General features: G+C 36.5%; 1 protein-coding gene across 11 annotated transcripts in view; it reads right to left on the reverse strand.

Moving 5' to 3' along the window:
• The window catches only part of LOC106874333 (coiled-coil domain-containing protein 171), a 186,359-nt gene that overhangs the window by 55,758 nt on the left and 115,010 nt on the right, over positions 1 to 15,591 (reverse strand). For all 11 annotated transcript variants that reach the window (XM_014922027.3, XM_014922026.3, XM_014922028.3 and 8 more), the window contains 3 exons: positions 10,370 to 10,531; positions 3,406 to 3,444; positions 2,020 to 2,187 (listed from right to left, as the gene is read on the reverse strand). In XM_014922027.3, coding sequence (XP_014777513.1) covers positions 2,020 to 2,187; positions 3,406 to 3,444; positions 10,370 to 10,531 — 369 coding nt within the window. The remainder of the gene's footprint in view (positions 1 to 2,019; positions 2,188 to 3,405; positions 3,445 to 10,369; positions 10,532 to 15,591) is intronic.

Consider the following 15,591-nt stretch of genomic DNA (forward strand, 5'->3'; position numbering starts at 1 on the left):
GAAGTACTATTTTATTTTTAGCAATTGTCTTCTTGTATTATACAACGCTTGTTCAGATATTACATTTTAAACTTCTTTTCAAATCTCTACTGAAACAGATCAATGACTTGATCTATTTCTCTCTGAAGTAAAAGTTTCCTGTTTCCACCAGTTTTATGAGTAATAAAACATTTGCTCACCTGAAGCACATTAAATCCTTTAGTGAATAAATTATATTATCAAAAGCAATAGATTTTTGTTCAGTTGTGCACTCTAAAATTACAAAATCACCAACTAACTAAATATATAGAAAAAAACATTTAAGCCTATGAGGCAATCACATGGTCATGAGTTTGATCCTAGAGCTTGGTATTTTGGGCAAATGTTTTTACTTAAACCTTGTGATGGAAACTTGAAAACTGTGTTTATGTCTCCTTTTCTTAACATCAAGAGATAATTATAAATGTTCATCACTATCTTATAAGCAGAGTCCCTCATTTCCAATCTTCTGTGTAAAACATGTTCAGTGATGGGGAAATATTACTTTGCTTGGAAACAGGTGAGGGTTGGTGACAGGAAGGGCATCCAGCCATGGAAAATCTATCTCAATAATTCCAATCTGACCCATGCAAGCATGGGAAAGTGGACATTGAAATGGTGATGAATCCATTTGTCTGTTTGTCTGTCTGTCCACACACACACACACAAACACGAGGTATATATAAATGAGTATAAGTGCATATACACATATCAACGCAAATACACATAAGCAGCTGTCTGTTGGGAATAATAGATGTGAATTGGCAGAGCTGATAGAGCATTGAATAGAATGCCTTGTGGTATTTATCCTGATTTCTTGCATTCTAAGTTCAAATCCTCTAGACGATTAGTAGATACAATACCAACAAACCCAGTGTAGAAGATTCACAGAATGGTTGGAGTAGTGGATGAGATCTTTGACTATATCATTTATGGCTCTGTGTGGTTTGAGTTGAAATCCTGTCTTCCTCACCAGATAAAAAGATATTCTTTTCACTCCCACAATCTCACAAGTATAAACCTGTTCCTCTCATCACATTTTGGCATCTCACATACTATCACTATACTCTTACTCCTATTCACCTTGCATTCAAGGGCATCTCCTTCAGGATCTTTAATCTTGCAAGTTGCAAGGCTATCTCACCAGAGCTAGTGCCATAAGAAATAAAGTACCCAGTACACACGGTAATATAGTTGGCATTAGGAAGGGCATCCAACCATGGAAACCATGCCAAAATAGAAACATTGGAGTATGATGTGGTCCTCCAATTCATCAAATCCTTATCAAACCTTTCAACCTATGAAAGGATGGACAGTCTATTTCAAGCATATGTACATCTCTTCCTCTCCCTCTGTGAAGACTGTTTAGTTAAGTTTGCTTTGGAACAATGTGATTAGGAGTTTAGTCCTATTGTAAAATCCCAGAGATGCTTATATGTGCTCTACTCACAATGTTGTGAACTCCCAGAGATGTTTATATGTGTCTTTTAACCATCCCTGTGGGATTTCATAGCTGTAGATAAGAGATGCTTGTGTGTATCTGTAGTATGGATAGTGTTAGTCTTGGTAATGATGCAGCACAAACAAGTGAGAAAAATAAAAGCAATGGAAGAATTACTAAGTCAATAAACACTAACTGACCTGTTACTGAAATAATCACATACCGTTGGAGAATTAATCATAAACTATCTTACCTAACAACAAATGATGTTAGATGGTTAAAATTTGTTATGAACGGCTTGGCTATATTGTTTACATTATCATATATTTAAAGTTCAGAGATGCTATGGAATAACTCAGCTAAATACAATATGCAATACAGAATATGCTCACAAAAACAGAGATTTAATGGGATTTATCTTCTTTTAAATATGTTATATAATATGTATGTACTAGACAGATAGGTATGTTGCTTAATTTATATTTGTGAACTACAATAGACAGTTATAATGCATGAATGTGTGAGTAAATATTTATGAATAACCGAAGTGTTTTACTTACTTTATGATTTGCTTTCTGAATACTGTTGAGAACTGATGACACTTGTTCGTTAATTAATAAAGTTAAATCAAACCAAGAGAAGTCACCAATAATTCTTTCTTTTGGGTATGGAAGTGGTCGATCGGCCAGCAGTCGTTGATAAACACTGTGCAGATATGCCAAATTTTCCTTGAAAATATAGGAAAGAAAAGCTAAATATATTGGATAAAAAAAAATACCTGTTTGTCTGTCTGTCTCTTTCATGCACGCACACATTCACACACACACACATTACATGAAATCTTGCTTTTTAGTGACACATTTATGTAAGTGGTGGGACAAACAAGAAATGGAATAGGCCCAGCTATATAAGATGGATGAAAGATAAAGTTGACCATGGTGCGAAATGAACTCAAAAACTTAAACTCTGCAGTACAATAGTAGACCATATATTAGACCAGCCCTCTGCTATCACCACATCAACACCAATGATAATAATAATAATAATGTCAATGGTAAACGTTATCTGACAACAAGTTCTCTCTCTGGTTGCAAACACACAGATTTGTCCTTTGTACTTCTCAACATACCATATTTTCATCCTGCTGTGAGATATCTTTCCAAATTGTTGCAGGACATCCTTGAAGTTTGCTGTTCATGTTTATTTTCAGAGCCAGTCTAAGGAAATAAGACAGTGCACATGATCTTTGCATGTCTTCTCTCTCAGTCTGTAAGGGAATGACTAGGAGGAGAGAACCAGGATTGGGAATGTGTTTAATATGGGATTTGGGAGATGAAACACTGTAAGGCTCATTAGAGGAGGAAATATGAAGGAGAGGAGAGGGTGGACCTAAGTGGATGGAGTAGACAAGTAGCTAAATTGGATGAGAAGGGGGCCATAGCTGTAGGGCAAGAATAAGCAAAGAGATGGAATAGTGCATCTGTGGGCTAGCAGTTGTAGTATATTGGTGGTTAGTGAAAGGAATATTATCTTTTCAGGCCTTCCAAGATTGGGGAAACTGATGCAGTGGTGCTTCAGTTTGAACATGTATCTGCAGGAAAGATATGGGTGGAGAGAAAATCCTAGAGGGAGGTTGACATTCTGGGGTGGAAGAATAAGGTGTAGTGGTTGAGATGTTGGCAAGGCAGAAAGTGAGAGAGTATAAATCATGGGAGTGAGAAGGACAGGTGTGTTGGGTGTACATAAATGGATGTGTTATACAACTAGTTAATTTAAAAGCAGAGCCATTGCATTGGGTCATCCAATAAATAATGCATTTTTATATACTTCTTATATTTTTCAAAAAAAAAAAAATGTTTACAACAGTGCTACTAATATTTCACAGGTTAAGTAAAAAAAAAATCTAATTAACTGAATTTATATATTGACACTATTTGCAAACTTACCTCCATTTCCTTCTTATGTTTCGCTTTCAAGTTCATAATCTTTATACAGAAAAGAAAAAAATGGAAATAATAAAAATAATAGCAATTATTTCTATAGAATAGTAACTTTTCTTTATTCCATTCTTTATCCTAGACCAGTGATCAAAGTATGGTTTGCAGAACCCCTGGTGGTCCACAGAGGTAGTACTGGGGGTCCATGAGCATGTTAAGCTGACAGATCTATCAAAATCCTGGGGTCTGTGGGAAAATCCAATTAAACAAAAGGGGTCCTTGGTAGTGAAAAGGTTGGGAACCACTGTCCTAGACCATGGGAAAATACTCAACCAAAGCCATCTTGACACACTTTCTCTCCTTTTTGTATCACTTCTACTGTATCTTCATATGAACTGATACTAATAATTTTCTCCTGAATCATTTTTCCTTAGAATGCCAACTGTCCCTAAATATGTTTTTCAAGCAAGCATGGATTTACAGACGTTTAAATTAAACATCAATTGTATCATCACCTTAAGCACTTTTGGAGGCCTTCAAATATTATGAGTAACAGTCACATGCATAACTAATCCATATCTCTTACCCACCCCTTCCTGAAACTGGAGATAATCACAGACTGGAATGAATCCTGCAGTAGTTGGGACATAGTTAAATTGCACTGACATCAGAAGTCCTTACATAGAATTTTGGAAGCTATCAATTATTCATCAAAAGGGACAGAAGAAAAACAGCCTAAAATAAAAGGACAGTAGAGCAGGTATGTATGTGTGTGTGTGTGTGTGTGTGTATTGATATATATCAGAGACAACTTTCCTGCTAAGTTACTAATTATTCTTCAAGGGTGGCATATAAAAATGGAGCCTGGGTTCTGTAGCATAGTGTAAAGACAAAAATAAATTTACACACACAAGAAGCACCCAACCTTTCATTTGTAAGTGTCCTTCTGTCATTTTGACTGCCTGTAACTGCTGAACAAAGATGGCACACTAGTTGATGGTTTGCAACATTATCCTCATCATTTAGAGAACAGTTCTAGCTTTTTCTGCAAGATAACATACTCAATTGTGGAAAGAGGGAAGATTGTGGAAGCATATGTGAGAATGGGTTCTTTCAGCAAACACATGAAATTTTTGAAGTCAAGTTTCTGGACAAAGTCTTGCTGCCAAAGAGAATGATACAAATGTTGGTTAAGAAGTGGCATGCCATGGTGTCAGTGCACATCACCCCAAAACAATGAGACCCTACAGTTTGAACGCTGGAAGTTATTCAGGACATTCGCCAAAGGATTACATGAAGTCCTGGTGCCTCACTGTTATGTAAGCAGGACATCATACAACAGGTGTTGAAAAGTCTAAAGTTAAAGCCGTATCATTTCACTTGTGTATAGCACTTGTAAATTTATTTCGCCAGGGATGTAGCCAGCCCACTTATGCGTTCCTTTCCTTCATTGGACACTAAACTCCGCTTGCGAAGACCTGTTGAGGCAAGTGAAATCGAAATCGAACTAAATTCGACGACTGGCACTTCATTGGATATGAAACTCGGCTTGCGAAGACCTGTTGGGGCAAGCGAAAGCGAAATCGTGATGGCACCTGTGCCCAGCATCACCTTTCTGGCATGTGTAAGGACTTTCGAGTGAGATTGTTGCCAGTGCTGCTAGACTGGCTCTTGTGCAGGTGGCACGTAAAATACACCATTTTGAGTGTGGCCGTTGCTAGTACCGCCTGACTGGCCTTCGTGCCGGTGGCACGTAAAAGCACCCACTACACTCTCGGAGTGGTTGGCGATAGGAAGAGCATCCAGCTGTAGAAACTCTGCCAAATCAGATTGGAGCCTGGTGTAGCCTCAGTCAAATCGTCCAACCCATGCTAGCATGGAAAGCGGACATTAAATGATAATGATGATGACTATGGAACCCAAACTACATTTTTGTGCATAAAAAAAGGGCCCTGTGAAAAACAAAACAAAACAAGACAAAACAAGGGAAAAAATCTTTCTTTTAAATTGCACTTTACTATCATAGATAGGAGAAAGATACTAGATAATGTAGTTCAAGACGTAATTTAGAATAGTACATGAAGTCACTTTGATAATAGGTCTACAGGGTCAGATATGAGATGAAGGCTAAACAACAATTAGATATATACTTGACAAGGGATCGTTAAACTATCCTTAAATCACATTGTACTGTTTTAAAAAGAGGAATGTTATAGGAGATGACGTAGCACCAGATTAATTCTGTATAAATAAAAAAAAAAGACAGGACAGTCATGGCTGGAACACATTTTAGAGCTATTTGTCTGACACGGGACTACACAATAACAATTAAAGAAAAACAATTTTAATTTAAAACAACTCTCATTCTCTATTTAGATAAGGGTAGAACAATTTTATAAATTTATTTATTTACATTAATTGCAGAAGAATATATTATTCTAATAATGATGACGACGATCATGATCATCACCAACATCACAACTCTCATTTAGCTATCTATTTTACTGTTATCTATTCAACTCCTGTAACACATCTTTAAAAGTATTTCCAATGGATGTTAATGGCTGTTTTAACAATAAGTTTTCTGTTAATTTATGCAAGAGAGAAAATTCTGCAAGTTGTAATCTTCTCCAGATATCAACCTTGTTATTATCTCCCTTTAACTGTTTACATCTACTCCACATTGACTTGCGTAGTTGAACTCCATTGCTTCCCCGCCCCCACCAAATAAACCAAGGTGAATGAAAGAACTCACTCAAGTGACATCATAGAGTTGGGGCTATGGTATAAAATCACATGGAAGACTAAGTAGAGGATAGTTGTGAAAGAAAGAGTGCCAGAATAATTTAATGTTTCTGTATATTTTCAATGAATGAATGTTTTAGCAAATTATAAATTTAGTTTCAAACAGTTCTAATTTCTAATATCATCAAACTCAACTTACATTCGCATTACTCTTGTACAATAATACACAAGTTTAATTTAACCAAAGAGATTTGTTTTCTTTTACTGGAAATATCAAAAAGTAGAAAGAGCTAACTAGAGATTGGAATTATTAGGATATGATTCCAGTATTAATTATGAACCAGTGTAAAAGTAATCATAATTAAGAAATTATAGGAAAGTGAATATCTGCCACCACCACCACCGCTACCACCACTATCACTACCATTACGATTTTTACATCTGCTTTTTCCCTGCTTATTTTTCCAACTGATACTTGTTAACCCTTTAAGGTAGGGTGTGGCTTATTGACATAACATGCTTATGCTTTCTTCCACAGAGGACAGATGTGGATTATTGATACACTGCTAAATTGTGAAGAAGACAGGTGTAAATAAGTCACATTTGCATTATAAGATATTTGATTGACTATCATCTTGTATTTTCCCCCTTTTTTTGTGTCCTGCACGAAATAACTGGTTATTCATACCCGGCCTTAAAGGATTAAGGCCTTTCATATTGCCAGCTCCATGTTTCAGAATAAGGTATTTATTCCCTTGTTTTTTTTGTAAGTTGAACATGTTTAATATAGAAAATGCAAACAGTGACACTGCTTCTTAAGTGGTAATGTTTCACACTAATCATGGAAATAATGTCAAAGCAAAAATGGGAAGAGATACCTGCCTATATATACCTCCCTCTCTCTCTCAGTATGTGTGTGTGTGAGTGTGTGCAGGCATGGCTGTGTGGTAAAAAGTTTGCCTTCCAGCCACATGGTTCAAGGTTCAGTCCATGGACAAGATGAAAATGGGAAATGGCACCTTGGGCAAGTGTCTTATACTATAACCCTGAGTTGACCAAAGCCCTGTCAGTGAATTTGGTAGATGGAAACTAAAAGAAGTCCATCAATTACACATATAAGTATGTGTGTGTGTTACTGTCGCCTTGCTTTGACATCATGTGATAGTTGTAAACGAGTGTCACCATCATACAAGGTGTCCTTCATTGCCAATATTCTGTGAAAGCATGTCTGGGAAATATTACCTTACTTGGAAACAGGTGAGGGCTGTTTACAAATTCTGTCCAACCTATGTAAGCATGCAAAAGTGAACATTAAAACAATGATGATAATGATATAGCCTTGTAAGTGGTTTGGTAGACAGAGACACCTATCTCTGTCCTTCTCTTATACTTCAACCTCTCAGCCAACAGAAAGCTACCTCCCTTACTACCACTCCTACTCCCAGCTGAGGGGGCTTTGTTTTGCAAGTTACTTGGTGACCCTGCTGGTGCTGACGTCATGTAAAAAGCTCCAGTACTAGTGTCATGTAGAAAGCATCAGGACTGGTGCCACAAAAAAAAAAAAAGCATCCAGCACACTCTGTAAAGTAGTTGGCATTAAGGAGGGCATCCAGTTGTAGAAACCATGCCAAAGGGGATCATAAAAAACAAAACCTGCTCAAAGTGCCATACAGTGGACTGAACCTAAAACCAAGTGTTTGGGGAGTGAATTTCTTAAGCAAACAGCCACACACATACACATACAGTAATGCCGCAATATACAAATTAATTTGTTCTTGGAGACTGCTTGTAAAGCGAAAACTTGTAAAGAAGAGAAATAATTTCCCATAGTAGCAATGTTATAAATCGTAATTTGTTCCAAGAAACATATTTTACCTATAAAATTTATAATATATGTAAATAAATGGCAATAAAACAACAGTAGAATGTAAAGAATGTTTTATGTAAAGTAAAAAAAAGTCAAGATCATTTATAATAAAAAATATAATCGTTTTCTGAATCACTTTGACTCACACTAGACTCCCGCACACCATCACTTGTAGATGAGATTGCCAGTTATCAAGCACTCGTAGAGGGACTTGCAGATTTCTTTTTAAAAAACAAGTTAGAGCTCCTTACTTAGAAGATGTTTTTTGCTCTCAATAGATTTCTCAGTGACACGCAGAAGCATTTGTTATGATAGTAGAAACTTTTGCACTTTGTTCAAAATCTGGAGTTTGTGCTTCAAAAACCTCAGCTCACCATACAAAAGTGAGCTTTAAAATAAAACTCATAAATGTGGGGTCTCATAAAGCAGGTCCTTGTAAAGTGAGGTATTATTGTTTTTATATATATATATATATATATATAGTGAGTTCAAAAAAGAAAAATGACAAAAAACAACAAAAAATAACAACGCGAGGACGTGATACAGATATTGTGTTACTGGACGCTCAGGAAAGGAAAGAAAGAGAATTTGACGTTTTGAGCGGAGCTCTTCGTTGGAAATATAGGAAAGTCCAAAGAAGGGAAGATGGAGGAAGAAATATATATATATATATATATATATATATATATATATAGTAGTAGTAGAAAAAAACACAGAGTGCTCCATTTCTCATCTGGCTGCAAGCTTCAGCTGAGCGCTGTGCTTTGACAAGATTTCAGCCCATCAAGCTCAGTATCTCTCCACATGGTAGGTTCGCAACAGCTGGACGTATTGTGTTGCAACTGGACTCATGACAGTTCTGTGGCCTTATCTGCATTCATAAATCTCCTGGTGATCTAAGCACTACCCTCAACTGCTTTCTCCCCACATTCCTTGATGGTTTTCTTCACAGCAGACACACCAGCCACCTTCAGAAACCTGAGAGAAGCTGCTGGGAAACTTCTGTAGCCGATCTTGAACGCAACCAGCTCACAGATGTAACCCTTCTCCCGAATCTCAGCTACTAGCTCTTCATAGCCCAACAGCTGCTCCTGGGCCTCAGCAATGCTCTCCTCCCATGGCACAGTAAGCTCCCCAAAGACCACACGTCTTTGACTCTCATCCACCAAAACCAGGTCGGGTCGGAGTCTGACACGACGATGTTTTCAAGCAATGGCTTGTCTATGAACACCTCCCATTTTCTGTCTTTGGCCTGCCGAGGTTTCTGTCTCTTTGGCCTCACACCTTGCTTCACAAATGCTGTCTTGTGCAAGCTCAGTTCAGGCACTTGACCCTCTCTTGCAGCTGAAGCAACAACATTTAGCACTAAATTATGTCTAAATGTAAACCATCCAGACTGGAGTGCTTTTGGGCAAGGTGACAGCATGTGTTTGAGGCTGCTAACACTTCCCACACAAGTGGCATTGTGGACTCTCTTGGATACCCCATTTTTTGAGATTTGCTGAAGATGGATGCACATCATATGCAATCTGGATCAGAGCTTTCAAATGCCCTGCACTCAACCGCCACCAACCAGACCACCTCCACTCCAGCTTTTCGACATCATCCCAATTCAGCCATCAACCCTGCTGTGTGACACAGACATCTTTCATCTTCCAGCTGCCTTACTTGTTGTATCTAACCCATGGCAGCATGGAAAGCAGACGTTTGCTAGCACTATCTCTCTATTAGTTTTCTGACTTAACCCATCAGTCTGATGTCTCTAGAATCACATCTTTCTAAGGCATTTATTTTGACATCGAGCAGCCTACAATGTAACAAAGTGGAGTGTGTGTGTGTGTAGGAGAATAATGATGAGTTAAACAGAAAACAATAACCATCATATATAAAGGTAGGTGGATGTTTCCCCTTCTCATCACTCATCAGCTGAAGCCCACCATTCTCCCACTCTATCTTTTAAGACATCAAACTTCTGGAATTTCATCCTCACCAATACCTTACCTGTAAACACCATATAGTCCTGATTAAACCATTAAAAATTAATCCTAATGCTGTTTAGTATTATTAAAAATCAGTTCAATAAAGAGTTGAAGCAGAATAATTTTAGTATGCAAGCAGAGCAATATTCTCCATTTACCATATTTCTGTTCAAATACATTGTCTTTGTTTTAATATATTTGCAAAATAATTTAGTAAAATAACTTTGTCCTTATTAAGCTGGTGTTTGAAACATAAATTAGCATGGAATTTTCATGGAAGGCTTTAATTATATAAGTTTGTAACATAGAATCAAGGGCAGTCTCAGCTTGGTTAGTATCAAAATGGTTAAATCTGTAATAATTCTAAAAACCATTTCTTTACCTCTTTAGTTAATTCTTCAATCCTGACTTTGTCATTTTCTTTAAGTGAGACACCAGATTCGACTTCAATCTTTAAATTCAAAGTTTCTTCTTCAAGTTGTTTAAATTTTGATCTCAGTCGACATAATTCTTTAGCACATTGCGTATAGTTTGTCTGTGAGTCCTTGAAAAATATATGAAATTGATAAAAATGTTATATATCTGCATTTCCCAGATGATTCATTAAATATTTAAGTAATTAAAATTTTTTGTATGTTTCCTATTGCACAGGAGTTTAATTGGTTTATTCCTATATCCAAATATCTATATTATCCCTGGTGAGATTTGAATTCAAACAAAGGATGTTGGCATCCTTATCCACTAAGCTAATGGTACATGTTCAATTTCTAGACTTATGTTCAATTTTTCAGTAACTACTTGAGCATCAGGAGTGAAATTCCCTACCTTTAAGACCTTGCTATATATCATAAAGCAATGCATTATAACTCTTATGGAAACACATTCAACAACAAACAAAACAGATGTAGAATTATACATACCAAAGTATGCTATTGGACCAACAAGAAAGAAAGTAGTCAAGGCAGAGTTGTAGTGTGCATTTATGAAGATGTCACACTTTTAGCTGTTACATCAGACTATATTTGTAGCACACTAACAGTACATATTGGGTAACTAAACACACAAATATGTAGAACATGTCTCTCACCAGATGACTCTAATCCTGGTATTTGTGAAGAGTTTTAGAAAGATAGAAAAATATCAGTGAAAATGAATCACCAAACTACTGTTTTCCTTTTGGGCGACTTCAGTTTTACCAACATCAAATTATGTCAGGGTCACAGTCTGTCTCAGAAGTATTACATGACTGAAGATGATCAGAATCTTGAACTAATCAATATACTGTTCAGAGTACAAATGATTCTCTATCCAGCAACAAGACACACTCTACATCTCTGCTTCAAATTTAATGTAGAGTTTGTCCACAATATGAAGTGACTCATACAATCTATGATTCTAAGCAGAATTAACAATGAATGGCACCTTACATGAACCAAACCAGCTAAGTTCATCTAGCCAGAATTTCCACAAGTTAGACTGAAAATTATTTGAGAAAACAATCTACAGGATTTCCATGCAAGACAACAACATGAAACTGAAGCAATTATTAAAAATACATTGAATATGTCCCAGAGAAGAAGGCCAAGGATTATATTATTCTAAAACAGAAAAATTCTGACATGAAGATCAGAGGTCTCAAATTGCTAAAAACTAGCTGAAGACTGCCGTCCGTAGAAATACAAAATGAGAGAACAGAGACAGAAATCAAAGCTGAGAAATCAAACACTCACCAAACAGTGGTTTATAGATTTCTGAAAGTAACGGTATGAGTGACCCTAAAAAATCCCATTATTTGATAGAAAAGTATCACTTACTACAGACCCCCAAAAGTTAAGTGGAATATTGGATAGAGTATTCAATGAACACACTGTTTTCACAACCACACTGGAACACATACAAATAGATAAGCTACAAGAGTCCAACAGCACTGCAATTGTGTATTGGAATAAAAGATATAATATTTGCAAAAGATAAAATGAGACTGAATTGAGCAACAGGCCCAGTAAAGAATTCACTAAAAGATGAAGAGATAAAATATAGTTTGTTGATATTCATAGAAGAGACACCAGGAGGAAGTATAGTTTCCTCCAACAATAAAAGAAGAGTGTAGGAGCACTATTTCCCTTTGGCGGAACTGTTATCCATCTATGTGTGATTTGGTTAGTGTAGCCAACCGCTTTACCTCATGCATAGATACACACTGCTGCTTATTGCAAAGTCACAGGAAAATTTTAACCAGTCCCAGCCAAGCCTCCAAGAAAGTCAGATGTAATTTGTCATGTTGCTGTCAGAGCTCAACTCCATGTGGACTATATCGAAGGTGGGTCAAAGATTAATGAATCAGTTTAGGGAACGTCTAGATATCTGATGAAACAATTGTGAATCACTTGTAGATTACCACTTGAACTCACATGACCATGGTTCTCAGTACCTCTTCATTGGTGATTATTCTTTGTATCATAGGCCCACAATATACTGGTTGCAATGCAAACAACAACTAAACTTCTACCTTGATTCTACACTTCACATGACTGGAACAATTGATTTACTTTCCTCTACCGACATACATTTATATATACACCCACACACCCCATGTTTACAAAGTATTACCAAACCAACACGTACACTCACACAAACACAGAACATCATACATACAAATGCACAGATTTCACACACTCATACATAGACCACACCTACACTTCACATACATGCACAATTACTTTTCCTGCACTGCTTTCTTACCCAACAATACCACCATCCTCTTCTTCCATCACTTCTACCTATCAACCATGACATTACTTAAAACATACATTTCTCCTTGCTTTCAAACAACAACAACAACAACAAATACAACAACGCCACTGTCCCTGCCACCACAACAACAACAAATACTAAAATTGTTTTCTCTTTTCCTTTTTCTGTTGAAGGACTACTGCCTGAAATGTTGAACACACATTATCTTTACACTACAAAACTTTATACACGTCCACATATACTGTGTACTCTTGTTTACTGTTTTCATTTTGTTTTTATCTTTACCATTTCTTCTTCATTTCTGTTCTGTTTCTGATACTTTTACAGGGGATTATCTACCACACTGATGCAGACTGCAATCAAGATTATCAGATTACTCTTAATTCAACTTACCCTGGATCCATTAATATATTTCCCAATATCAAATATTGCAAACTGTCTCTCTGTCTATATATATTTGTTTCCAATAATATATCTCCAACATCAACAAATGTACCACTGCTTCTCTCTTGTTCTCTTGATGAACAATCTATTATGTTAATAGACTGTTTCAACAAGAGAGAAAGAGGGAAATGGTGTACAATGTGTGTGTGTGTGTGTGTGTGTGTGTGTGTGTGTGTGTGTAAAGAGAGAGAGAGGAGGGAGAGAGAGAGGAGAGAGAGAGAGGAGGAAGAGAGAGAGAAGAGGGAGAGAGAGGAGAGAGAGAGAGAGGAGGAAGAGAGAGGAGAGAGAGAGAGGAGGAAGAGAGAGGAGAGAGAGAGAGAGGAGGAAGAGAGAGGAGATATATATATATATATAGAGAAATGTGACAAAATGTCATGCTCTCTCTCTCTCTCTCTCTCTATATATATATATATATATATATATATACAAATTAAAAGGGTAAAGGTTTATCAATTTATTAATTTATTAATAAATCAACAATTAATAATTTTTACCAAGTTTTCATTGTTTTTTTCTTCTTGTTTTTGCCTTTGTGAGTTACATGTAATGCTATCTGTTGGAGTCTCAGCTTTTTTAGCTGCTATTTCTGAACTTCGGTATGTGGTGAAGCAAATATTTGCTGATCCCTTAATTATGTTTATAAATATATATATATATATATATATATATATATATATATATATATATATATAGATACACATACATACATACATACAAAAGCCAAGGTCCATGCAGTGTCATGGGCCAAATAAATTTCCAACTTTATGCCTAATGTGAGCCCAGAGCCATATTTTATCTCATCACCATTTCAGTATTATGCCTCTATTGTAATGTGAGATAATACTTTCAGTTTGAAAGAACTCTGTCCTTTATATACGTATTCCTAATGCATTTCAAAACCGAGTTACCGATTTTGACGTATGGTGTATCAAAAGATTCAGTACTATTTCGGCTACAAATTAAACTTAATTTCTATTCACATATTTGCATTTCAAAAATTTAACGTTATAATCTTTTCCATATATCAACTATCATAAACATTTTATACAATGACGTCACATTTTCTATATATGTGTGTACCGTAAAAGATATCAGTCATCACGACACACACCTTCACTCTATCTCTCTTTTTCACTATCTTTCTCTCACACACACGTGCATGCATGCACGCACACATACGCATCCATTTCATATAGACGTGCATACATTTTTCACTTTCTTTCTCTGTCCTTTTCGCCTTCTCTTTGTTCAATTTCTGCTCTCTTCAAATAAATTTTTACGGAATTAGTAGGAGAAACACAGAAAAGGCGTAATCTCTCCGGAAACAAGTATAAAGCAAGGAGGATTGTAGAAAGCCAAAGGCAAGAGTCTGAAGAGAGATGAGATTTTCTCAAGATCAGCAAATGCAATTTGCAGCACTTAATGCTGGATCATTAAACCAATGTTTTAATGATTAGACAGAGGTCCAGTAGAAGCTGTTTTCAGATATGATCCATCCCATTCTTATAAAAATGATAACTCTGTCCAAATTGATGTGCTAAACACAAATTGTTGTTTCTCTAGGACTTTAAAATTGTCAAATGAAACAAATGGTATGTGCTGCTAGGGCAGTCAGGTAACATTGCCAGCACTACCATCTCCTTCTCAACCTCATGCATTTTCTAGAAAGCACTTCCATCCAGTCAAAGGATTTTCTGAATAATATCAGACAATACAACTCTGCATTTCAAATGGCATCGTTTGATGCATCTAAGAAGATAGATAAACATGAATTTATGCTGATATCAAAGTTCAAGGGCAAGTCTATTAGCTCATTGGTTCCCTATTAACCACAAATGAACAACCACAATTCCACCAAATTTACTTTATGAATGATGTAGGACAACAAATCCGAAGGACGTGTTAAAATTTCAGATGATGGGTCATGCTAGACATAGCGCTGACCACTGCAAAAGAGAGTATATCCACTGACAACTTTTCAGTGGTTTCAAAAAATCACATAACCTCCCCACCTCCAACTTTCTGAAACTAGTCTCTGGATGCTGGCTTTGCTGGGTGGAGGTGCTTATCTTCACTTTGAAAACATAAGGACACAGGAAATGTGTCAAGTCCAACAGGAAACGGTGTTTCCTAGGGTTAAATAACAGTAGCATTCTTCCTTTTATGGGACTATCACATTAAGTTGACAACATACTATCACTTTATTGTGCTGCTACTGCATAAATCTCTCTGAGAGATTTAGAAATATATTATTTCTATCTCCTATGTCATTGATGTAAATAATGAAGAGGAGTGGGCCCAATACAGTACCTTGTGAGACACCACTACTGACTTTGGTTGAGCAGGATTGTATTCCCTCAAACACATGTTGGGTTCTGTTCATCAGGAAACACTTTATCCACTGCA

Source organism: Octopus bimaculoides, chromosome 2 (assembly GCF_046866305.1).
Source record: "Octopus bimaculoides isolate indiv1 chromosome 2, ASM4686630v1, whole genome shotgun sequence".
NCBI classification, from domain to species: Eukaryota; Metazoa; Mollusca; class Cephalopoda; order Octopoda; family Octopodidae; genus Octopus; species Octopus bimaculoides.